This window comes from Patiria miniata, unplaced genomic scaffold, assembly GCF_015706575.1.
Source record: "Patiria miniata isolate m_02_andy unplaced genomic scaffold, ASM1570657v1 HiC_scaffold_7, whole genome shotgun sequence".
NCBI classification, from domain to species: Eukaryota; Metazoa; Echinodermata; class Asteroidea; order Valvatida; family Asterinidae; genus Patiria; species Patiria miniata.
In genome coordinates this window covers 8,076,482-8,102,652 of record NW_024037074.1, presented here as the reverse complement: position 1 = coordinate 8,102,652, position 26,171 = coordinate 8,076,482, and the positions used below count along the sequence as shown (strand labels likewise).

At 38.9% G+C, this 26,171-nt stretch overlaps 2 protein-coding genes across 2 annotated transcripts; both read right to left on the bottom strand.

Annotated features, from left to right (window-relative positions):
* Positions 1–7,616: 7,616 nt before the first annotated feature.
* Positions 7,617–17,742, bottom strand: LOC119745742 (D-glucuronyl C5-epimerase B-like). Its single transcript, XM_038222299.1, has 7 exons — positions 16,451–17,742; positions 15,585–15,842; positions 14,429–14,634; positions 13,540–13,679; positions 11,495–11,731; positions 9,716–10,750; positions 7,617–8,511 (listed from the first exon to the last, which is right to left on the bottom strand). Exons 1-6 carry the CDS (start codon positions 16,454–16,456, stop codon positions 9,720–9,722), a joined length of 1,878 nt encoding a protein of 625 aa, XP_038078227.1. The 5' UTR covers positions 16,457–17,742; the 3' UTR covers positions 7,617–8,511; positions 9,716–9,719.
* A 1,041-nt stretch (positions 17,743–18,783) lies between these two features.
* On the bottom strand, positions 18,784–25,759 carry LOC119746080 (translocation protein SEC62-like). Its single transcript, XM_038222869.1, has 8 exons — positions 25,681–25,759; positions 23,566–23,680; positions 23,006–23,111; positions 22,232–22,427; positions 21,608–21,703; positions 21,357–21,417; positions 20,251–20,370; positions 18,784–19,867 (listed from the first exon to the last, which is right to left on the bottom strand). The coding sequence occupies exons 1-8, from the start codon at positions 25,717–25,719 to the stop codon at positions 19,449–19,451; spliced, it is 1,152 nt and encodes a 383-aa protein (XP_038078797.1). The 5' UTR covers positions 25,720–25,759; the 3' UTR covers positions 18,784–19,448.
* Between the last annotated feature and the right edge of the window lie 412 nt (positions 25,760–26,171).

The window sequence follows — 26,171 nt, the reverse complement described above, 5'->3', positions numbered from 1 at the left end:
GGAGACATGGCGCTTTTCAGGGCGACACAAAAAGAGCACGTGTTCGGAAAAAGGTCAGTCAGTTAAAAAAATTGGGAGGGGGGACGCTTGTGAAAAAAGGCACTTGAATGGGAAAAGGCAGTCTTAAAAAAATATGAGGGGAGGGGGTAAATACCCCCTTACCCCCCCCCCCCCCCCCAGGTCCTATTAGACGTCTCCAGAGGACGGGCAGAGCCGCAGATGCACTGTCCGAATTTCCCCCGGTTGTTCTTCAGAAACTCACAACCTCACACAAGGAATTTGCTTCACACTATAGGTCTAGGTGCAAACCTGAGCTTGTTCTTATTGCGCTTTCCAAAATGCAAACGTTCAAATTTATCCGTTCAAATTTATACGTCACGACCATGGGCGTCGCGAGGGGGGGGGGGGCAAGGGGAGGCACTTGCCCCCCCCCCCACCCCCGGAAAAGCAAAAAAAAAAAAAAAAAAAAAAGAGGCGCGAAGACAAAGTGGTGTAAATTTAATGAGTTGGAAGGGGGGGGGGCAAAATGTCCCTGCCCCCCTCTAAAACTGATAAATCGAGAATGTGTTGAGAAATACAAGCATTTTTTGGCAAACTTTTTTTTGCCCCCCTCTAGAAAAAATCCTGGCGACGCCCATGGTCACGACCTTTTGAAAGAACCGAAAACTCTTGCTTCTATTCATTGCGGGGGCGCTGGAAAATAAAGTGTAAGAGAAAAAAGAGTTAAATTATTTAAGCGCGCATTAAAAAACAAAAACAAAATGGGACTCTCTTACAAAAAAAATTGTTCGCCATCAACAACCTCGTTAATAATCAGGTGAAAGCTCCGAGTCAATTGTTCACCTGAGGACGAAAGTTGGGATTGATTTTCGTCCCCGTCAAGTGTGATTTCAATTAAAGCTGCAAATCCAGGGAAACAGGGCGCGTAAAGGCGGGAAGGTCATCACGATTCGATTAAAATTACTGGGGCTGAATGCGGCTACCGTCCGGTACGGTATACGGTACAGCTTTACGTCATCCGTGTTTACTATCCGTTGCCGGGAGAGAGTTAATGAGTAGAAAGCAAGCTTAATTAAGTAACGGTCCCACCGAATATCTGACGAACAAAGAAAGGCATTCCAATGAACGGGTTGACTATTCATTTCCTTTGGAGCCGTGATGTCTAGGGATGCATATAATACGAACAAAAATGTCTGGATCATGATAATGGAGCAACAATAATCTGTTTGAGTTTAGCAGCTGATCAACTGTAAATTATTTGCGTTTGCCACGGAATTTTCAAAACACAATAAGTCTCTTCATTTCCTGCCAATTAATCTTCGAAAATGACTCAAATATTTAATATAGGCAGGCAGACAAAAAGGTATGGTGAATCGAAATACCTTTCTGTTTTAATAATCGAGTCTGTTTAGAAAGGGTTGATTGGTTAATTCCATTATTCAGCAGACCTGCAAAGCCGAGAAGATTATGAGTTCTTTTTATTTCATCTGGTAAAAATTGCATTTTTGAATCGTTATATATTTTACTGGTATGTCACTTCGTATTACATATACAGCGCTGGAATTGACATGGAATAACGAACTCGACTGTTGTATGAGTTTATACGGCTGTTTCATGCATGGACGTCAAATGCTAAGCTGAAATTTATTTTTCAGTTGGAGCAAGAATTGGTTAGCGGCCAAAATGGAATGCCATTGACATGCCATTGACACAGTGGTTTCTGCTTGAAACTGGATTTCAGCTAAATATGAAAAAATTCTATGTGAAACGTTCCGCCCTGTGGCTTATTGAAATTTGACTCAAAATTAAAATTTGTTTTTAAAGACGGACAGCTTAATAACAGAAGGAACACATTATAGTTTAGTTTAAAATATGATTTTAATTTCATGATTAATACAAAATAGTACTTTACACTTAAAATAATGCAATATGTAAGTATATTTACTCCGTTGACCTGTACATGTACACTGTATCTACTAAATGGTGTATGTACGACGTTTAATTGGCGAGTAGGCTGTGAATAGTCTGTACGTAATAACACAAACATCAATTCACTGAAATACAAATGACATTACACTACATGTATAATTAGGACGGGTTTAAGAACAGTAATGTTTACATCTATAGGGACGGCAAAGCAACCTCGCCTATTACAATAACTCGGCGAGACTTGTTGAACTTTGAGTTTGAATCTTACCAAGATTCGTCGAGCTTTGATGAGATTCCGCGAGACTCGACGAATCTGGAATCTCGAAGTTCGTTTTAGTAAAAATGTAATAGTACAACCCGCTATTGGCCATTAATGCGTAGGTACACTTTTGTGAAATAAGCATTTTGTCGTTGTTTTTAAGCTTGGATTATTTTTTAGTCCATACAGTCAGTTACAATGTAATGTCAGTTAATTTCTTGCAGTAAACAGCCGCTATGTGGTTAACTGCTTAATGAGGAGTTAATCATTCATGTTTTTATACCGAGATGGTATCCTAAGTATACCCACAATGAAATTGATGTACAATTACGCATGAATGGCACACATCAAGACAAAACGTGCACAGCTCTCTTTTTTGGTAATCAGTTTTGAAGGCCATGCATGTGTCGGCGTAAAAACAACGTTCTGCACGGTGCAAGAGGTCTGAGACCACGCATGCGCGAATATGACTAAGATACCTTTACCAATATAGCGGGCCTTCCCATCTCCAGTATGCTACCACATTAGAAGTCCGTAGATGCAGGTATAATGAGATACACAACACATTGTCAATGCGATCACCAAGCTTAAAAATTCCCCGTATATGAATATCTTCCTGGAAAATTGACGTTTAAAACGATGTTGATCAGGATTATTTGCTTGTGGAATTTAAAGTTTACTCTGTGCACTTTTCCAGGGAACATTTTAACAATGGATTATGATCATATTAACGTTGCAACAATTCTTTCAAACCTTAAATCACTCAAACTTATATCTACAATTCATGTACATTAATATCTTCAACCACACAGGAGTGCAATAGTATCCTTTGCATGTGTGCTTACATACTATGGTTTCGAGCAACCTATCACATTAATTCTACAGTATATCTAGTACTGTACAAGTCAATGTTAATGCCATGACACCCTGTACATAGTAAATAAATAGAATAGATTTGCACGCCGTGAATGCACACAACTTAAATGCCTCCACTCTCAACCCCAAACAAGAAGAAAATACCGTTTGTTCATGACAAGCCCATCATTTTATGAACTATAATTACAATGTGCACATTTATCCTAAATTTTCAATTCCATAAGACACATTTCAAATAACCATCTAAGCTGAGGTTCTTTTGCCAAGAAGGACATTGTATCGACATCGGAGACAATTCGGGTGTTTTTTTTTAATTCTCGGCGACAATTGTGTTTTTGTTTTTTTAATTCTCACTACAAAAGAGAGGATTGAGATTCTCGGTTTCAATGTCAATTTGAAATTCTTCTAGTCCATATTTTTGGGAGGGTGCACCTACAAGCATTAAAGGCATACATGATCACTTGCATTTAACCTAACAATTTAACAGCTTACTTGGATTAAAGATCGTATACCGGTATACTAAGCATGTTACAACTGATAATGTAGTAACCAACGGATAATGTATCACCAACCGATAATGTCACACACATTGACCGATACTGTATCACTAACCGATAATGTAACAGAAATTGACCGATAGTGTACTAAAAATGTACTACACTATCGGTCGATGCTGTTACATTATCGGTCTTAACCGGTCTTAACCGATAATGTAACAAATGTTGACCGATAGTGTAGTAACATTTACTACACTATCGGTCAATTTCTGTTACATTATCGGGTGATACATTATCGGGTGATACAGTATCGGTCAATTTGTGTGACATTATCGGTTTGTGATACATTATCCGTTGGTTACTACATTATCAGTTGTAACAAAGCACCCCGTGAAATTATTCCGTCTGGCTTGCTGTCATTTGGAAGAAATCAAGAATTGCGATTTCAAATTTTGAGTGGTGTTATTATTGGAAACCAACAAACTGCACGAAAGGCAAATTATCTGATATACCTTTAACCCTACCCAAATCCTCCAAAATCTTCTTTGCAAAAAGGAGGATTTTGCAGGAGGCTATATGGCAAAAGCGTGTGGCTGATTTCGGAGGATGCGCTGTGTCAAGGTCTTAGGCCAGGCCTTGTGTTGTTTATGCTCAGCCATGCATAAATTTAGGGCTTTATTACACTTGAAATCCTCCGCACCGCTCCAGGATGTCACTGGCTGTGCCTCAACATATTGACAGTGATTGCTGGAGGAGTTTGCAGGATTGATGCAGTGGTCACCCCTCCAAGGATCACATTCAAGAAATAACGGAGGATTTGCAGGATTGAGGTTGTATGCTTTTTTTACATGGAGGCAGTTGGAGGATTTTCGGAATTGAGGTTACATCCTAGCAAAACTGCCAAGGGAGTTCAAGGGTTAATAAATGGTACAAATTTAACCCCCTTGGAAGGATGTCACAGATATGGGGGGATGTTAATAAAATCACATTGTTAATTCTACACCATGTTACCACCTAACCTAATTTTGGGGTCCACCATGCCCCATCTTTACAAACAAAACTTACACCACCACCGATTACTAAATACTTCGATATAGAAAATGTACATTTCAAGGTCCAACACATTTTTTTCTAGCACACTTCTCACCTTTTTTTTTGAATAACTATATTTGAAATGGGAGCTTTATCTACTGTTAAGATACTTTGTTTCAGGTAAGATAAATAAGATTTAAAATAAACGAAAACTGTCTGATTGCATTAGTACTGTACAAAAACTCAAATAAACTAAAATTACAAGACACAGAATGTGACACATTAAACAAATATGTACAGTGCATTCTAACATGGGGAGATGATTTTATATTCATTAGGTTATTTTTTTTAATTTTCACACGAAAGACACTGACACATTTATTTTGGTTTTAAGTGCACAAGAACAATACCATTTTCAGAAAGCAAAATCTTAAGTTTGAGTTCCAGTACTTCATCCTCTAGATATCGAGAGTTATTTCAGTGATTTACAAATATCTCCTTTTGAAGGCATTTAGGGGAAATTCTTTTTGAATGATTGAGTTGCATACCGTACATTGCAGACTTTTTATTCAATCTGTTTGGTACAAACCTTTGGTATTACATATTACAAATGTCAAATGATAAGAGTACGTTTTTGTGTTTGAAAGCAAGTTAGTACAGATTAAACTTTCTTGTGTACTGATCCGAATTTAAACTGCAGCAGTGGCGCACCTGGGGGGGGGGGGGGGGGCTTGAGCCCCAAGAGGTTGTCAATTTGTTTTTTCTAGTCCCACAATTTGACCTTGGTGATAATGTATGTGGCCTATTTTCGAGTAGTATAATAGGGGTGTAAGTGGCGAAACCAATGTCAAAATAGTCGGCCCCCCCCCCAAAAAAAACCTTTTTTTTTTCTGCGGCAAAAAAAATGTTGGGCAAAAAAATTGTGAGGCCCCCCCCCCCGTGCCAAATCCTGGGTGCGCAACTAAACTGCAGTTTAATGCATTTAATGAGTACAGAAATGTAGGTCTACTGATGTACACTGTGTATGTACAATGTGTAGGTAGGAGTACTGATAATGTCATTTGTCACTATTCATAAACTATATAAAAGCATTCATGACTACTTTAAAAAATAGGAACAAAATTTGGCTTGCTTCTTGAGATTATCAAAGGGGAGGGGGGGGGGGGGAGAGTTGACCTACATGTAGATTCTTTCAAAATCTAGATAACAGGGAAATCCTTAACAAAAAAATACTAAAATCCGGAGAAAAAAAAATTGACAAATCTAAATCTCGCAAATTACTCCCTTTTTTAAAGCTATTACACATTTATGTTTATGAACTTCAAAAGTGGGAGGATAGGCAGTTAAACCTGAATCATTCATTGTGCTTAAAGATTGCTGCAAAAACAATTGTCCAAATTAAAAAGTATTTATATATATATATACACAGATTGAAAGGGTACACAATGCATTATGCACTTGCCACTTCAAAACTATTTTACATCACATCTTAAGTCTATACATGTGCAAGTGAGGCCAAGTAAAAAAAACAGTTTCTTGTCCCCACCTGTTTCCTTTTTCACACCCGCCTCCTTGTTTGTTTTTCTTTAATTCATACATTTGCAATATACTTTGCATATATATTGTCAATATGTTGTCTTTTTATTTGCTTCCAACAAAATTGTAACTACAGAGAAAGGGTTACAGCTCCTTGGACACAATTTTGTATCGGCAAAAGAGTTAATGGAAGAATCCATCGCTATCTTGGAAACTCTACCGTCTTGGGGAGAAAAAAGAAAAGAAAAAAACCCACCCACCTCCTTCATTTACAAAAAAAAAAAGCCAGACGAGAAACTGTTTTTTTTTTTTACTGGGCCAAATAGACCCCTTGCAAAGGGCGCCCTCTCAAGAGAAGTTCTTGTTCAATTCAGTGACAATGACAGTACAGACTGTCTACTTAAGTGTATCATCGATGACCAAAGGCTCGTCTCAGATGTGACGTGAGATGCAAGAGGTCCATTCACACATTAATTAGTAATGTTTAATACCCTGCATTAAGATTTTTACATACAGTACAACTTATGTTAAAAACACACCACCGACACCGTACATATATTAAAACCAAAGTTTCAACACAAAATGATTAAATGTCAAACATTTCTGTTCAATTATCAAGATGTTGATTTCAAAGTCATTGGTGATGGATGAACATATTGCTCCATCATCACTACTTCAATATGTGCAAAAATTTAAAAAAAAATTAAAAAAATTAAAAAAAGAGAAGTCATGTTTTGTTGTTGATGCAATTTGCATCGCTAAAAATCACAAGTTGACCCTAAGTCCCTAACGATCCCCAGCCAGCCAAACTCCAACACCAGGGTCTGTTGGAATCCGTTAGGATGAGTACTGCACTGGTAAAACTGACTCTGCTTTAAATGGGATTAAACCATTGCTATGACGTCACAATATTGTTAAAAGTGTGGATTCGGATCTACGAATCTCTTACACTGGTCACAAAGTGTGGATTCGGAACGACGAATATGTAGTAAAGTGTGCCACACTTTGAATGTCGGACAGTTGTCTCCATAATGAGCATGAAAAGGACCGTCTGCATGCAAATTTGCTTTCCGAAAATTACCAATGCATCTTCACAGTCCGATCTTCGCCGTCACTGCAAAAACTACTTTTAGTCAGAAAGAAATCGTCGTCTAAACTATCCATTTTGAAGTAAGGAGCCTGTACACACAAAATGACTTGGTTGTCCGGGTGTGGCGAAAAATGTTGCAACCTGACACCACTTCCGCGCTTGTGTACAAAGTCTATGGAGAGTCATTTCAAGTATTTCCTAACAAAATTGGAAACATTTCTCAGTCCCAGATTCATGACTTATCATCATTTTTGCAACGAATGACCTTCATTGAGATGATGAAGAAAAAAGTGGCATCAGGTTGCAACATTCTTTCCAATACTTCTTTTGACGCAATGGTTTAAGTCGAAGAATACACTCGCAAGTGTGGATTCTTAATTTACGAATTCACACTTTCTCGTGTATTCTCCTTAACTTAGGCATACCACAAATAAACAGAGTCCAACTGTTTATGTGCACAATTTACCATATGGTGTTGGGATTTGCAAGGATGAGGAAGGTTCCTAGTAAATCACCCTAGGGAGTTACAAATGTAGGATTAATTAATCATCAGGGATTACCCGTTCAATCAATAAATTTTAAATGACATACCTGTACTCAATTTGAATGACCTCAACACATTTCATGGTCGTAAAGTATTACGCGAACATTATCAGTGATACGTAATTACTCTGAGCAATCAGGCCCTTACTAGAGTTTTGCAGGCCAAAAATATAAATAAATAAATAACTTGGGACTGATGAAGAGAATGTTGTTTAGAAGAAAAAAATACTTCATAGTTTTACATTTTTCATATTAGTTTTAGTTTTATAATACACACATGTTACACGTACACATATTCTTTCAATTTCTGCTCTGTTTCGAGGTCTGATTCTCATTACACTATCGATATTTTGTGTCTGATAAATCTATTTCTGATATTGACGTGTATGAAGAGAGTGGAAACGGAGGAATTCAGTCATTAAATCTCCAGGGTCATCAGTTTCAAGAGGCCGGATTTCATAAGCCTCATGAGAGTTATTTAGAGTCACGCTGGAGTGGTGGTAATGTGAATTCCAGATGAATGCGACAAAAGTAGTGTTTCCAATAATGTCTGCTAAACTCCAGCAATGCCCTCCTGCATACAGGCCATGTTTGCCTTGCTAGTCGTTACAACAAAGAATGTTAATGGCATAGACAGAGTGATGATTGACTCACCAGCATCCCGAGGTCTCATGCACTAGGCAATGGCAGTGGTAGTGACTGTTTGCTGATCCAGAGATGATCTGGGCATCACGGACTTGTCTTATCATCTAAAATGAGAACATTCAACAGTTAATTTTATTAGGCCAAAACAAAACAAAATAGTCGGTCTCTGGTCAGACCAAAGTTCCAGAATTGATGCGGTGACGCGGTTTTTTTTCTTTTTGGCTTTTTTTCTTCTTTTTTTAAGCTTGGATTGTACAGACAAGGTGGGTACTATTTTGCTTTTTTGTGTCCTCATATCCATTGGTGTCCTCCATCGTTTGCCTTGGTGCCCTCCATCACTTGCCTTTGTGCAATTTCCCCATTCCTTGGTACAAAACTTTGAGGTGGTGCAGCAATCGAGATCGCTGTTGTAGCTACCGCGGACAATTTGAAAAAAAAAAAGCTTGACGCGCATAATTAAAATCGACTCACGCGCTGACCAGAGACCGACTATTTTTTTGTTTTGGCCTTATCATGAAGTCTTGTCTTGAAGTTTTTCTTGGGAGGGGAGATCATCTTGGAAGGGATACGATTTAACACATTAGCCTCACCACTGAAAATCTTTCAATATACATTACGACCAATTTGGATATTTGTTACATACTAACCCTAACCTTACCAACTCCATCTACGTCCATTCCCCATTGTGGGGGATTTTGGCAGATACATGTAAACCACGTGTACCAAGTCCATCAAAATCCACCAGCGCCAGTGGTGGATTTCAATGGATTTGGTCCTGAAGCATTATGTGAATCAGAGTGAGTGATGGATTTTGATGGACATGGTCTTCTTCTTAGTAAAAGTAAGTAGTGAGTCAGGGTTTATGTCCAAAATTATTAAATTATTACCAAGTGACTTTTGAAAATTCATGCATATTTAAAGTATTATTTAGGTTCTTTTTAAGTTTTACTTTTGTTCCCCATAGGAAATTGAAGGATTCATTGCAACAAAGTCTGACTTAGTGTTTACAGATAAAGTACACATTATCCTCACAATTTGAGAGAAAGCTTTCAGAACCTTTTTTCCACTCCAAGAGATGTTTATACTCTTCAATTTTATCAAAAGAAGGAAGCCAGGAGTCACATTGTTTGAACAACTTTAGTTGATTTTTTTTTCAAAACTGATCTTTTTCCTTTTAATTCTGTGTCCATCATTCCTTAATCTTTGTTTTTTCTTCATATTTTGCTTTACTACATGATCTGTGCATCCTTTAGGCTTCTAAGAAAAAAATCAGCAGGACAGTGACAGTTAATGACACGATTTACCCACCTCATCAGTTGTGTTTTGCTCTGACGCCTTTAGTGTAGCCCAGCCATCGATCTAGGGTCGTCTTAAAGATGGGATCTGAATCAATAGACGTTAGAAGCTGAAGCTGAGCGATATGAGTCGCATGGTAATCCCACCGTGCAAGATTTGGCGCTCGTCCTAGAGTCACGTGACGCAAGTCATAGATGGTACCCGTTCCTCCATCAAACAGCAAGAGGAATTTTCTGAGGGACCGCATTCCATCTTCGAAGAGCTGTGCGGCCTCGCGGCCTTCCTCAGGCGAGGCGATCTTCACGAGATCGTACAAGCCAATCAGGCTATAGATGAATCCATTGAGGACGTACGAACTAGGAGTGGTAGGGTACTCCTCATACCATGTGTACTTATCAAAAAGTATGGCTTTCACGCCGCCTTCCGATGACGGCATCTTATAAAGTTTGGTCGCTCTTAAACAAGCGTCCAAGTAACTCCTGTCTTTTGTTTTGTAGTAGGCCCTGATGAGGGTTGAAATAGCCTGGCCTTGGGCCATGGCAGAGTACCAACCAGGCGACAAAGTCTGGAACCCCGTTCCTAAGAATCTCTCCACCATTACCGGCCAGCCTCCTTGACTGTCCTGGTTCTTAAGTAACCAGTTAGCGGCGTCGAAAAACTGCGCCATGTGGCTGGACGAGGACAACGTCACGTTGTCGATTCGACCGGAACCGTGTACTGTGAATTTAAGTACTTTGGCTAGTACTGTTTGAATATTTGTCACGTATTTCTTGTTGGTTTGTCCCAGACCTTTCTGGTAGTCTATCAATAAATCTCGGGTGATTCTACGCCAGTGACGGCTTGGTCCTATCCCATAGTAGATGTGGCTTCCTTTATGGACCACTTTGTCGTCCATGGCCATGTAATGAATACTGTGCGTCTTGTCCTTTTCGTCCTGGACGGTGACAGTGATCGTCGCGTTGCCCATCAGGATTAAATCAAAGGAGAGGACAAACAAGCGTCTGTTGGTCAGGGGAAGAGTTGCTCCTTGTCCAAGGGATAACGTTTCTGTCAGGAAAAAAACAAAAATTAAGCTGAAACAGAATTATGTAAATATCTAAAACTCCTCTTTTTGAAAGGACAGGTTTTTCAAGACAAATTTTCCACAACTCTGACTTGCACAGGTTCTACAAAATGAAGTTGTTATTCCCCAATATGTATTATGTTTTTGAAAAGTTCAAATTGACAGTAATCTTTCCAACAAAAGAATGTTTTATAAAAATTAGACTCAGAGCTCAGTTTGAAAAGACAAGTCAAACTTGAATAAACACATAGTCAGAGCCAACATCCCAAAATCATAGAGTTAAATTTGGCAGAGAACCAGTCAAACACAACACATACATATATGCAAACAGACATTTGTGATGCGATAAAGCTAAATGAGTCGTTTGTCGACCCTTGTCAATTTTTTTTTTTACCAGTTTTGAAAAGAGCACAATCTCAGCATTACTGACGTGAAAACCGTATGCTGGTACCATCTTTAGTTCAAAAATTAAGGATGTCGGAACGCCAACAGATGTGATGAAGTGATGTGATGAAGTGGCCCTATTTTGGCCTGAATCTCCAAATGAAAGTTCCCGACAAACAACTCATGTAGCTTGATCACATCACATTTTAGCTGGTAACCAATGTACATTCCCATTTTCTTGTAACCACACCGATCCAATCCAAATGACTCTTGCTTGAAATCCAACCAAAAATTGTGGCACAAATGATGATGTCATCACGGTAGTGCCACGTGACGTAACTTACCGCTTGTCTGAAACTCTATGACATTTGACCTCGCGTCGTCGTCGTACAACGCTGAAATACGACTGGCTCGATCGGCGAGATTCCACCTCTCCACGTCACCTTCTTCACCATTCTCAAAGACTTTGACCTTTGGTTCCTTGGCAGTCAGGTTCTTGCTGTAATGACTCAGACCAAACTGAGAGACCTGGATGGCATAGAAATAACCCTGGACACCCCACTGTATGGAGATAGGCACGCCTACAAACAAACAAAATGCACTTGTGACTTTAAATAAACTCCTTAAGAAACTGGGAAATGAATAAAACTTTTGCAAACTGCTTACTGACTGGATTGACAAATCTAACAAGTTCGAGGGCCGAATGTCTCAATCCTAACAGGACCTTTGTCAAAGGTAACATGACAGGGGTACAGAAACAAAGGAGGGGACACACAAGCATGCAAGGGTGGAAGGAGTAACACAAAGGAGTGATTAGGCCGGGGGGGGGGGGGGGAGGACCACAGGAGTGTGGCTGTGGGTGAAGACCAAAGGGAGTAACTGTTATAATTACATGTTTATTGTTTTGTTAACACCTGCAACCAAAACTGACTACACACATGGTTTAATTTAACACATCCACAGCCCCCCTTTTTTCAGGAATCATCTTGAATCTTGAACATCCTCCAAAAGCCCCTAGAGTTGTTTAGAAAACTCTGAAGTGTTAAGACAGCATAGTGATTTGTTGAACAGGATTTAAAAAAAAAAATCAGCATTGTCATAATCCCACCCCACACCCCCCCCCCCCCAAAAAAAAAATCAGAAAGATTAGGCAAACTTGATTTCGATCAATTTTTGATGATCATTATTTTGGTCTACCATGGTCAGAAAAGAACAATAGAGGGCGACATGACAAACCTGAAGCATAGAACAATTTAATTGACAGGGTTGGATTTCAGTATGCGAAAATGAAAAGTGAAAGCGTCTAGATAATCAAAACTGGTTTTGATATGGAATAGGCCCTTCTCAGGTTACAGTACAGGAAAGACGATTAGTTACCATATGAGACCACATGGGTATTCCCATTTCCGAGTCATACAGATCGGAGTCAGAGCACATCACGTTACCAATTAGAACAGGTGGTGCTTGTAATGAATCAATGGCCAGCATTTTTTGTGGTCTTAAATCTCAAAGTTTAGTCATAAAAGTACGATGCTTCATGTAATTTGAACTCCTTGGCTTCTTTCACGAGGCTTCTTACTCTATCGTAATCCAATGCTGTGCGATAATTACCAAATGAAACATACTGATTAAAAAAACAACACAAAATTGATGCAAAAGTCCAATGAAAGGTACTGGAGCCTTGGCTAAAAAATTTACTGCAATTTGGAGGATTTAAGGTGGTTAGCCCTATTCCCCCCCCCCCCTTCAAAAAAAATCCTATACGTGTTCATTACACACTCCGCAACCCCTATACATAACCATTAGTCTTTTGTGAAATGTTGTCAAATTACAGCAGAAACTGCTGGTTAGTTAAATAGGTGGATCGATCAAATAAGTGTATAGAAAGTTTTGTGTGTATTGTGGGGTTCCTTCCAACTTAAATACTTTGTGTGTGGCAAAATAGCTTGTGGATGAAATATGCCTGAATCCTCCACCAATTTTCGTAACTTTTTCACAAAACCTAAGGCCAAAAAAGAAAATAGTTCTGCTTCCGATTACATTGCATTTGAAAATAGGGTAGGTAGGTGGGGAATTTTTTATTTTTGGCAATTTTTTTTGTGTACGATCATATGGAGGTGTCTGCGTGTAGTACGGGTAAAAGGTGGGTAATTGATGATTTTGGGTTTTTTCCCCTCATTGTTTTCCCCAAAAAACTTGGGTAGGGGCTGTTAAAATAGGTTTAGGTACAACCGGAAGCAGAACTTTTATTTTTTTGGCCTAAGGGGGCTTGTGTTAATTTGCAACAGAATGATAATGATAACCTTGGACTAGAAACAACAATTTATTTTATTTGGCCTTAGTTTGAACTTTGACCTCAAGGTAACCTTTGACCTTGTTCCTGACCTACCTTCCACACCACTGATCATTTTCACCCTTTCTCTGGGCTCCACATTGTAATGACCAAAGGACATGAATTCCCCCTCCGGTCTGTATGGTGCCTGCTGATAGACGCGGGCCACGCTGTGCTGCCACTCAAAACGATCGTACCTGACCAAAAAATATACAAAGCAAAAATCAAATCAAAGTATGTGCCACAAATGCCCCACTTATTATCACTAAATTAATGAATTCTAGACTCTATGCAGGGAGAGGGTGTGGCCTAGAGGTTAGTGTTGATTTTTGTTCGTGACTTGTGATCAGAGGGTAAGGGGTTCGACTCCAGCTGCTGGTCTTATGTTGTGTCATTCGGCAAGCCACCTCATGTATTCTTGTTCCGTAACTGTGGGGACTACACACATGTCGAGCGATGGTATTATGGGGACCGAAGACGCTATGGGACAGCAGAAAGTCCCCATAACTCGGTCCTAATTTACCTAACAATAAAAAAACTTCCTCATAACGTGGTGCTGCCCCGCCCACCCCACCTGCCTCTCTCCACCCAGGAGTATAAATGGGTACTGCTTTAGCTGGGGAGTAACCTGCGATGGACTGGCATCCCATCCAGGGGCAACAGAAATATTCTCTGTCATTTCATGCCAAGGAAACCAGAGATAAATGCCAGCCTGATGGGCCACATTGGCTCGTGACAGACTTTACTTCCACTTTTTACATGACTCTTTGCACAAGTACCCCCTCAACGGTTACAAAGAGCCAGTTGGGGGAGACGACTGGGAAGGCTTTATGTACATTCAGAATAAGACTTGTGCACTGCAGTGTGTGCAAGCAGTGTGTCCTGCACTGACCTCACGAGTGGTTACAGAGAGCCATCTATTGTTCAAGCCAAAGTCTATACTCACCCATCGTATTCAGCAATCTTGCCATACACTTCAAAGTACTTTTCAATAAATGAGAATGGCAGGTAGACTTCTTGTCCTTCACGCCTTCCTTGTATTGTGTAATCGTTGTTGATGAGACACTCAATCTCCTGATAATGAATTCCTGAGGAGTGGAGGTCACTCTTGATCAGGTTGTTGGATGGATGGCGAGGTTTCTCTTCATTGACCTGAAATAAATAAGGATAACAGTGCTGCAGTCAAGTCCATCACAAATTAATCACAAGCCCCGTCACAAGTCCAGTCACAACTAAATCACTAGTCACAAGTAAATAACAAGTCCATTCGCTAGTCGATTCATTGTGGGTTTTTTTTCAAGAAAACTTTTTTGGAGGGCTAGGTAGCCATTTTGGCTTCTTGTGTTTTACACGCAAAATGCAAGTGTGATTGTGACTTTTTGAGGGCAGAGAGAGAAAGGTAAATATTTTATACGAAAAAAGGTTTTTGGTTTAATTTTTAGTTTCTTATATGTTTTGACTTGTACCAAAGATGGGCGGACAATTGCAAATTGTTACTGAAATATATCCCTCCAGAGATTTTATGACTGATTATTTCTTAATAATTGAAACTCTATATGACTTACACACTAATGATGTAAGGACATTGAAAAGACATTTTCACCAGTGCACAGTATGAGGAAACTTTCAATTGCAGGGTATTGAAATGCTTCCCATGTCCTTTTCTTGGAATGTGAGTTAACGATAAAAATGTTATTGCCAAACCAACAGAACTTTATTCTGTTGGGAAAAAATGTTGCAACCTGACGCCACTTTTTTCTTCATTATCATCTCAATGAAGGTCATACATTGCAAAAATGATGATAAGACATGAATCTGGGACTGAGAAACATTTCCAATTTTGTTAAGAAATACTTAGACAATTTTCTTGACTCTCCATAGGCTTTGTACACAATCGCGGAAGTGGCGTCAGGTTGCAACATTTTTTCTTTCTGTTGACCTTTTTTTAAATAATGTTTTCAAGGGATCTTCTGTGAGAAAAATCCACTCTAGATGCCTTGGCTTTATAGAATAACAGCACAGAGTTGACGGAAGCCCCCCTCCAAATGTAATGTGAGTTACCATGGAATTGCCCAGATGCAGTCTATTTGAAAATAGCTCACCTGCCCCCGGAATCTCAGACTCTGACCGAGACTCGGCCGCTGCAGCGATTCCACCTCTGTCTCCTGACTCCGCTGTTGATCTGCCTTGCTTCTGAGTTTGATGGCCCCGCCCTCCCCTCCCCGATTCACACAGACCAAGTGATAGGTCACAAAGTTGGAGATGACAAGGAGGACCAAGAAGACTGGCAGACGGGAGAAGAGCCGCGGGTTGAACCACCTCATAGCAGGGGAAGGTGTCATGTGTCTTGGAGAGGAATGCTGTCCAAACAAATTTATGTTAAAAAAATTGTTAAAATCAATTCTGTTTTGTCATTATCGCAATACATACATTTTTGGTCAAAAGTGCATGTATGCGGGCGCACTTTTGACCAAAACTGAATGACAGGCAACAGCCTTACCAATGCACATTATCAAAATTTGATGCAAGCTAGTGTAGTGAGGGCGCGATTATCACAACCCATGACGTCATGCAACACGACGCTTTCGTGAACAATGGCAGCAAAAGTCGTCCGAATTCAACTCGAAATTATGCGAGTATAAAGTGACAAAATAATTGCGATTTCAAATTGCTGTTCGGCTCCCCTAGCAATGAACTTTCTGTGCAAATACCACATGTGGGATGTGTGACAGTTAATGGAGGTAGTCTAGTATTACCGTCGCATTTATGGGACTACAACTTACAAGATGATCAACAAGAAAACAACATCAAGAATTTGTCAAGCCATTCAAACAACATGTTCAAGGAAAGTTAAGCACAAGTAAATCTCTTATTTTCTTGATATAAAATCCTTAAACCCATCTCAGTTTTAGGTACGTTTTATACAGGAACTTGTCAAGTCCCCATAAATGTTGAAAAATCAACTAACCTTCATACGTTCTTCTTCTTTTGCGACCCTTTTTGCTTCTTCGAAAAATCACATTCTTGCCAATTACTTCACATTGCGGACACAGCTGCACGACATGTACTGTATTATGAGAACGTGTAGTTCATGTCTTCAGATGATAACTTTCTTTTTCCAAAAAATAGGATGAAATCACAGATAATTGCTGACGTAATTGATAAAAAAACGATCATTTAAAATCACATGAGTTCTTACAATCCCGATTTCACTTTCTATTTATGAACAGCTAGGAAAAACTTACTGGGATGAAATACATGTTAACAGAATGTACTGAAAAATATACATAAATAAATGTCAAAAGAGGGCGCTCGTACACTGGTAGTTTCCAACCAAGAGAGGGCGATATTACGAAATAGTGGTGTTCAGCAAATAATAATTTTAATACAATGAAGACATTGAATTCATTAAAAAAATTCACGCACCAAACTACATTGTCATACGGGTATATAAATGATTGCAAAACGCTCAGCTAGAAATTATAATTACACGATTTTCACTTTTTCAGACATTCTAACATAAAAACACACAAAAATCACAAAGCAAATCTGATTTTATTTTACTTTCACATCGTATGTTTATTTTTTTCAATAGATTTTCAATTGTTATAGACATGCACATGTAGCTACAAGCACTGTGGCAACTTTGCAAGAAATAGACTATTAAAATTACCACTAATACAGCGCATAATTGCAATAAGAACATAACTACGTATGTTAATATGACTCAAATGTTCGTCTTTTTTAACAAGTCCGCTCTACACTGTATTTTGTATTTCAAATCAGGGAGCTTGCTCTTTCAACAACATCCTAACAGACAAAACAAATGAATAGCCCTTACTGAAAGTATGTTAGTAACATTATCTCAGATTTTCGAAGGGTGGGGATGGAAGATAGAATGGGCTTGGTGCAGAAATAGTTGAAAATACATAAAAAAACCAGCAGAAAGAAGCACCATTAGAAAGATACACATCAAGCTTTAGACAGCTAGGAAGAAACATCACACTGAGCTACAAGTGCTGCTTACAACATTAACAGAGTACATATTTGATAAAGAATCTCAGCCATAGAACAAGGTATCAAACTAATATTCCTTAAGATATATTCAAGATGTATTGAACTTGAGTTTGCCAAATTCACAATGATTCAACAAAAAATCCCCCAAAAAGAAAGTCCAAACTCATTGTAAAATTTGCAACTTTTCAAACTGCATCATTTTTCATAAATCATAAATCGTCGTCAATGTTGGACGATTTACAGTCTTTGGTAGCAATGGGGTATCAAAATGGGGGTCTACCCGATGTTCCCCGATACCTATGTTCCCCCAATACCGATGTTCCCCGCAATCCTTAGGATTAGGGTTAGGGTAAGGATTTCGGGGAACCTTGGTATTGGGGAACATACGTATTGGGGAACATAGATATGCACTCATCAAAATGTAGCTAACAACATTCCCCAAAGGTTTATATGAATGACGTTATCATAAGACGATCAGATTCAAAATTATGGCCCATCCAATGAGGGGGACTTTCTTCTTCTTTTTTTGCTGTGTTTAGATCTTTTGTAAGGAGCGCAATACCTTCTTGGTGCTATTTAGCGAATAACTGAATATTAAAGGGATATACATCATTGGCTTTTGCTATAATTTTCAGAAATGAACTATATGAGGGGTTAGTGTAATAGATCAAGTACTGTTACACTGACATGTTTGAAGTTTTGTGTTCGAAAATGCTGGAAAAACCAAGAAAAACAAAAAATGTTCAAGTAGTCTGGTTCCTTGACTCCACTAAATATAAAGTGGATCAATTTACAGATGCTGGAAAATTGTAAGGTAAGGGAACCAGTCTAGCTGGCCTGCACCCGTTCATGAATATGTAACCAATAGCAAACACAATTTGGGATGAACAGAATAGTAAACTTGGAGCAGTAGTTGAAAAATAGTTAGGTATTTCCAACAGTGGTCGGCCGACCTCCGTTGGAAATGTTTACAAAAATACCATTTTCTTGAAAATGACTTGACACCAGGTACCATAATTTTACAGGATGCTTTAGACTGTCATTTACCAACATCCTGTAAGGTATTTCGAAAAAACTTGGTAGTTTTATTTTTCGATGTTGGCAAATGTTGTATATTCCCTTTAAAGTTTAATCATGAGAACCCAACTACCGAAGTATCATCTGGCTTCACATCATAAGTGTCTTCATAAATATGTGATTTTTTTACAAGATTTACAGAATGTGATGCTCCGCATGAAAAAAAAATTATTCACGGCTTCCAAATGAGACAGACATTTTTGAAATAATTGCTCAAATATTATTGCTGAAAATAATGTATCTTTACAAACTTACGCTACGTTGAGGATTTTTCTGATGAAAATTATGCTGAAAGCTTTTTCAGCAATGGTCAAAAGACTCCAACCACCAAATTGGATGCATGTTTGTAAGTCACATCGGACCTTAATATTAACTGAGTTTTATCATATTTCAAAAATCAATATGATTTTTGTGGATGTGTGCTATGGTCATTAAGAATAAATAAAAACCTCAAAAATAATAAAACACGACACTTATCACTGTCTCAGTGTTATAAGGTTCAATAATGTTTGGCCAGCTGTAAAGAAGCTAACAATTTGTAACACTCTAAAAATCTTTTAATTATTGAATTTTTTTTTCTGAACTGTGTGCTGGCAATAAGCACACTGTTTCTAAAACTGGAAAGTACCTAAAATAGTTATTCTCCTTTTTGCTTCTCGAAAGTCAACTTTTCAAGCCCAAAATGCCAAGTAGTTCTGAATCACTGCTAAACAGTAATTAAACAACTTCTGAGACAATGTAGGAAAAGAAATGGCCAATTTCTAAACCCAAAATTTTTCGTTTCGGTGATTTTATGACCTTATTTTGACTTATTGAAGGGCCTTCTAGCACTGATCTGGTGATAAGTGAATAAGTTATCGTCCAAAAAAGTTTCACGATTCTGCTTCTTGGGACGCGGCAGAAATGTCTTCAGGCTCGATGATCTCGAACTCCTCTCGATTCTCTTGGTTGGAGCTGGAGCCACTGCCATCTTCTTCTTCGTTCTCATTGTCGTCATCGTCATCGTCGTTTTGCTCATCTTCTTCGTCATTTCCTGCCTCCTTTACCTCCTCCGCATCTTGCCCCGCCCCTTCCGCCATCCCCTCCTCCTCCCCCTTCGTCTGTTCCTCTCCATCCTTCCCTTCAGTGGTTTCGTCATTGGTCGATTCCGCGCTGCGTTTGTTGACGGTGTACTCGTAGGCCGGCTGGAAGGATTCAAGGATCCCGACATCGGCTAGGAGATTTGGGAATATCCAGAGATGGATGCGTCCCATGGTGCCCGACCACAGGAGGACAAAGAGGATGAAACGAACTGAAACGGAGAGAAAAGTCACAAGTCAGTAGAATGTTAGACAACTAACCTAACTTAACTAAGCACTTATCACTGCTATACAATAAAGGCGGTTAGCATGGTTAGGGTTTATGACTCGTGATCAGAGGGTCAGGAGTTCGAATCCAGCTGCAGGCCATACATTGTGTCCTTGGGCAAGACACTTCACCCCAACTTGCCTCTCTCCACCCAGGAGTACAATGGATACGGCATTAGCTGGGGAGTAACCTGAGATGGACTGGCAGCTCATCTTGCGGAAACAGCAATATTTTCAGTCATTTCATACCACAGAAACCAGAGATAAACGCTGGCCTGATGAGCCATATTGGCTCAAGACGTATGAGATTGAGACTTCCAAATCTTACCTATTGCCAACGCCAAGACGCTTCCTACGACGCCAGCTCCTCCCAGACTCACATAGTAAGTGCCAGCCCGCATCCATGGCGGCCAGAGAGGAAACAGACACACAGTAATGGCTCCAACCACTAACAAAACAATCACAAAAATCAGTGTTGAAGTCACAGTATTTCTAATGGATCACAAGTACATCACAAGTACATCACAAGTTTGGTCACAAGTCAATTTGCAAGTGCAGTCACAGGTAAGAAGATGAGAAATAACAAAGAAACGTCTTTGTCACAGTTTATTTGAATAGCTTGTAGCTTGACTCGGCACTGGATGTCTTGTGATTGCTTATGATCATCACAAGTGCCGCAACTGGGTCATTCTATAAATTTGGGGTCCACTTTTATTCCTGTCCCTGTTACATCTGACATCTATGATTGTATAATTCTGATGCACTCCTTAATGCAGTCATCCTCCAAGAGTGATTATGAATAGCAAACTACCTACCCAACAAATAAACAATCATTTGAAGTCATTCTTAATGATACTTGAATGGCAAATTACAAAGTACCAAAGTAACAGGGACGGGAAAAATGTCACACTTGGACCCCAAATTTATAGAATGACCCAACTACGAAACTCATAACAAACACAAACAATCAGTGCATGTAGTTATTTCAAACTTTCCTGGAAATCAAAACAGTTTTAATCATAGAGCCTGTTTAGAAATGCAAAAGTCTGTTTGTAATTAAATAACTTTATTAGGTCAGATGAGACATTTCTGATATTTGTTTAATTTCACTGCCATGCCTTTTACACAGGCTAGTCACAAACAGTCAGATCATATATTTCAAGCAAGCACTCTGACTAGTCGAATTCAGTCAACAGACAAAAGCAGGAAACTGGTAGGCACAGCTGGCTTATCAATCACCTACAGTCAAAGCGTAACTGTATCAATTTACATATACAGTCACAGCCAGTCAATCCTGCTTTTTGTTGGCTGGGAGCTCTTAACTGTTGAAAACAGTCACTTGATTCGTTTTGACCCAAAGGACAACCTAGCGCAGACTGTATGTTTGCATCGGAGGGTATGGAGTTGATAATGCGTAGTGCATTATTAACTTACCCAACAGCAGGCCATAGACGTAGTACATTGGCTTAACGGGATCGTAAATCCAAACATAAGCCTGCAAAAAAAGTGAACAAACAAACAAACAAACAAACACAAAATTAGTATAGAGATTTGTTTTGAGTAATGATGTTTAGAGACTTCATAACTGGTCAAAGTTTATTCAGTGTTGATTGTCAGTGACTGGTTTTTGAAACTGCTTCCATTTGTTCGATTGAAATAGCTCAAAATGTAAGATTTGGACTCACATCGTTTCCGTCTCTGAAGACTTGATCCTCTGTAGGTTCCAACTTGATCTTTCGTTTGACTTCCTTGCTCTTCTTGGCTTTGGGTGTCCCCTCCTCCTGAAATAATAGTCAATGATACACAGAAAATGTCAATGAGTAAATTGGAGGTTCCAATCACCCCTGCTAATCTCTTCCACTGAGAATCAGCCAAGCCAGCTCTCAATGACCCAAATCAACTTTGCAGCCATACTGCAGTGCCTGTTCAATAAGTTTATAAAATTACCAGTCCATAGTGATATATTGACCAGTCAATGAGACACCATTATTCAATCAACTTTTTGATTTTTTTTTAGTCAGTATCTATTGACCATGAAGATACTGACAAATCATCTCTTTCACAGACACAGGTCAATTTCGTTATATTAACCAGTCAATATAATTATACTGTGCATACAGACCAGTCAATAATATATTGATTTGATACATTCTTATAACGACAGTATTATATTAACCTGGCTAAGATGATCACACCAACCAGTTAATGGAATTATATTGACTGCTTAAAATGATTATATTGACCAGTCAATAGTAACTGTTTCACTTAAATGATTATTTTGCATAGTCAATCAGATATGAGCAACTTACCTTTTCTGTGGTCTCTTTTTCAGACTTCTCTTTGCTTTCCTTCTTTTCTCCTTTCTCTTTCTTGGCTTTAGCCTCTCCTTTCTTCACCTCCTTCTCAGTTTTCTCCTCTTTCTTTCCTTCTTTGTCTTTCTTCTCATCTTTCTTGCTCTTCTTCACCACCTTCAGGGCGCGATGGAACATACCTTTGTGCAATAGCCTGCAATAATTACAACAAGAATATCAACCTTGAAAACTTGAAATGTAGAATTCTCAAATTAAATGATGCTGGTAAAACCGGGAGTGCTTAATTCACATTTGACAACCTACAATGCAGTTTCCGTAGTAATACTGCATGGTAATACACCACAGGCAAATGTTTTTACATGTATTCTTATTTATAAAAAAAAAAACCCAAAACACAGTTATTGTAAAACAAAGAATAAAACAACAGTTTACGAGTATGTACATTTGAACTGTCCAAAGTGAAAGTTTTAATAGTGTTTTTTTTTTTTTTTTTTTTTTTTATAAATTTAATATTGATTTAATCATTTAAAAAATGGAAACAGCCCAATATAATTTGTAAATTATTGTTATTTTTATCCACAAGGGCTGGACGTACTATTTTTAAATAGTGCTAAAAAAGGAAGAAAACAGAAGAGAAAGTTTGGGATTTTCAATCAGTATTTTGCTAGTTGAGAGTTCTTAAGTCGCAACAAAAGCAATTTAGAGAATTTAGCAGAGGCAATCTTTCTCCATGTATTAATGTCAAGATGGCAACAGACACTTTATGTATACTTTTCCAGGTACTGCACCACTGACGACCGATCAGTGAAGAGAATCTCTATACTGCCTTTGCCTGACGCCCATTTAGAATCCAGCATCAAGTCGACGGCCTTGGATCCTGAATGAATAGTTAGACAAATCAAAACAATCTAAATAGGAGAAGTTGAATAAACCAATGAAACAAATGTGGTTTTAACACATGTGAAGACAAAGATAAGGTCGAATAAAAATTTTTTTTTCTCGTACGCCCTTTTTTTTTAAATGAAGGAGGAGGATGCCTTTTTCCCTTCCTTTTTTTCCCCCAAGATTGGGGATGGATTCTTCGATTTCCTAAATTATTTTGCCGATACAAAATTGTGTCCAAAGGAGGTATTATCCTTTCTACATAGCTACAATTTTGTTGAAAACAAATAAAAAGACAATATATTGACAATATATGTGCAAAATATATTGACAATGTATGAATTAAAAAAAAAGAAGAGGCGGCCGGAAAAAAAGGAAGCAGGCGGGGATGAGAAACCAGATTAATTTTGTACTTGGCCTCATGAAGCCTGCAGGACCTTTATACATACCTGTGAAATACTCGACTTTATGGCCCATGAAATTACTGGTCTTAGTGGCAAGGTTGAAGCGAAGATGTTTGCCAACGGCAGTTTCTTCATCGGTTGGTTTCTCTGCTTGGCCATCCTATAAACGTCAAACATTATTTATGAAAGCTTTCATGTTATCAAGTCCTTGAAATTACAGAACATACATTTTAATTGTTGGCATATTATGACAACTTGGAAGACATAAAAAACATGGTCTTTGACTGCAGAAAAGTGACAATATCCTATCAGCTTGGCACACGGTGCTACATCTTAAGATCCATGTGCATCATCAATAACATTTAGCTAAGGGATTTCACTGCCAGTGGAAGTTTCTTCACTGAACAGATATTCTGATCATATTTCACCATCACTACACTGACTACAGTGACGGGAAAGAATGTTGCGCATCCTGACGCCACTTTTTCATCATATCTAAATGAAGGTCAGTCATTGCAAAAATGTTGAAAAGACATGAATCTGGGACTGAGAAACATTTCCAATTTTGGTAGAAAATAATTTGAAAATGCACTCATCTCAAAGAATTGACGACGATGTCGCACGCAATCTGGAATCTTGCGCAAGTTTATTGCACTCCCTCCTTAGCTCATTTCCTTTTCAATGAAATCCGGCATCCAGGGATATGAACTCAGACAGAGGCAGGACAATAACTTCGCAAGATTCCAGATTGCGCTTGACATGGTACATGTAGGCCCCTACCTGAATATAGTCCGAGTAACTTGGACCCAACTTATCGCCTTTTTTAACATTTGGACATGGTCTGGCGATAGTAAGGTCCAAGCTAATACCGCGACCTAGGCAACACAGTCCCAAAAACCAATATTTTCCAACAAAAAACATCAGATTTTACCTTCAAAACGGCCTCCAAATTACTAGATATGCCACCTGAGGTACAAGTAGACATCGATAATTAAGATGGTTGTACTGAAGTTTACTTACGATCCGGAAAAAAGTGAAATTTTCCGTTCATTTCGGAGAGCTCCCCTCGCGATCTTGAACAAGTTAAATTTCCGATCGTGTTTAATGTTTGAACGACGCAATTTCTTCTACATGCCCAGCGTACATTCGATGGTCCCCGTATCCCGTCTGCGATTCCGTTACCGAGCGCGCGCGATGCATCGATTATGATAATGAGTCACGTTTGTAAACACATACATGTGCATTTCGAACTGTAAAAGGGAATCGGGAACCAGCTTGAACTGGTACCCGCCATAAAAGCTGCGCTAGTTCCCGACTCCCTATTATCGTTTAAAATGCACATGTGTTTACAAACGTGATCCAGTCTACTCATTATCATAATCGATGCATCGCGCGCGCTCGGTAACGGAATCGCACTCGGGATACGGGGACCATCGAATGTACGCTGGGCATGTAGAAGAAATCGCGTCGTTCAAACATTAAACACGATCGGAAATTTAACGTGTTCAAGATCGCGAGGGGAGCTCTCCGAAATGAACGGAAAATTTCACTTTTTTCTGGATCGTAAGTAAACTTCAGTACAACCATCTTATTTATCGATGTCTACTTGTACCTCAGGTGGCATATCTAGTAATTTGGAGGCCGTTTTGAAGGTGAAATCTGATGTTTTTTGTTGGAAAATGTTGGTTTTTGGGACTGTGTTGTCTAGGTCGCGGTATTAGCTTGGACCTTACTATCGCCAGACCATGTCCAAATGTTAAAAAAGGCGATAAGTTGGGTCGAAGTTACTCGGACTAACCTGAATACTGTAAACAAATTAAAACCCTTCAAGAACATCAATCTTCACTTCAAGAACACTGGATTAAGCAAGGATTCTAATCAGCAACATGAAGAATACATAACAGGGGGTTGATCGTCAGACGAAATTGTACTTCTTTTCACTGCAGTGCTTGTTGATTGAGTGATTGTCAAAAAGGTGAAAAGTAAACACAAAACAGCTGTCGCAGTTCCACGTCACTTTTTATTGCAACAATTTGACGAATCGTGAAACACTCATTTCTACCAAAAGTTCGTTCCGAACACGAGCTTTACCGGTATTTTCAATCCCATATCATGAATCGTCCAATTTAATTCATAAGTTCCCAAAAAATAACCACTTACATCTCGCTTCTTTCGTCGTCGACTCTGACGTTCCGCCATGTTGGAAAATTGTATTTAGATAGAGGGCGCTAGAGCAAACAAGTGGGGACTTCCCATAGACATTCCCACACGTACCGCTATGCTCAGTACTCATTGGTTTGACACCGCGCCGCCACATTTTAAATTTTTCTCGCTGTATAGTTTTCAAAACTATCGGGAAAATGTGATATGGACATAACTGACCGACAAAGGGACGCAGTATTATAACAAAAAAACAGTGAAATTTATGTTTACTTGCAATAAACATTTTTATTAATTAATTCAATGATTTAAATGTATACAGTTCAAAATCACTCCAATTAACCTTTTTACAAGTGGTATTCATAAAGCATTTTGAAATTATTATAAACTTTCGCAAACGGTTCGATATAATTTCCCTACTTCATAAGATATCGCCCCGGTCCCGCCTTCAGAAATTGTCATCGGCAGCCGACTCCGCCCAAATTGTAGAC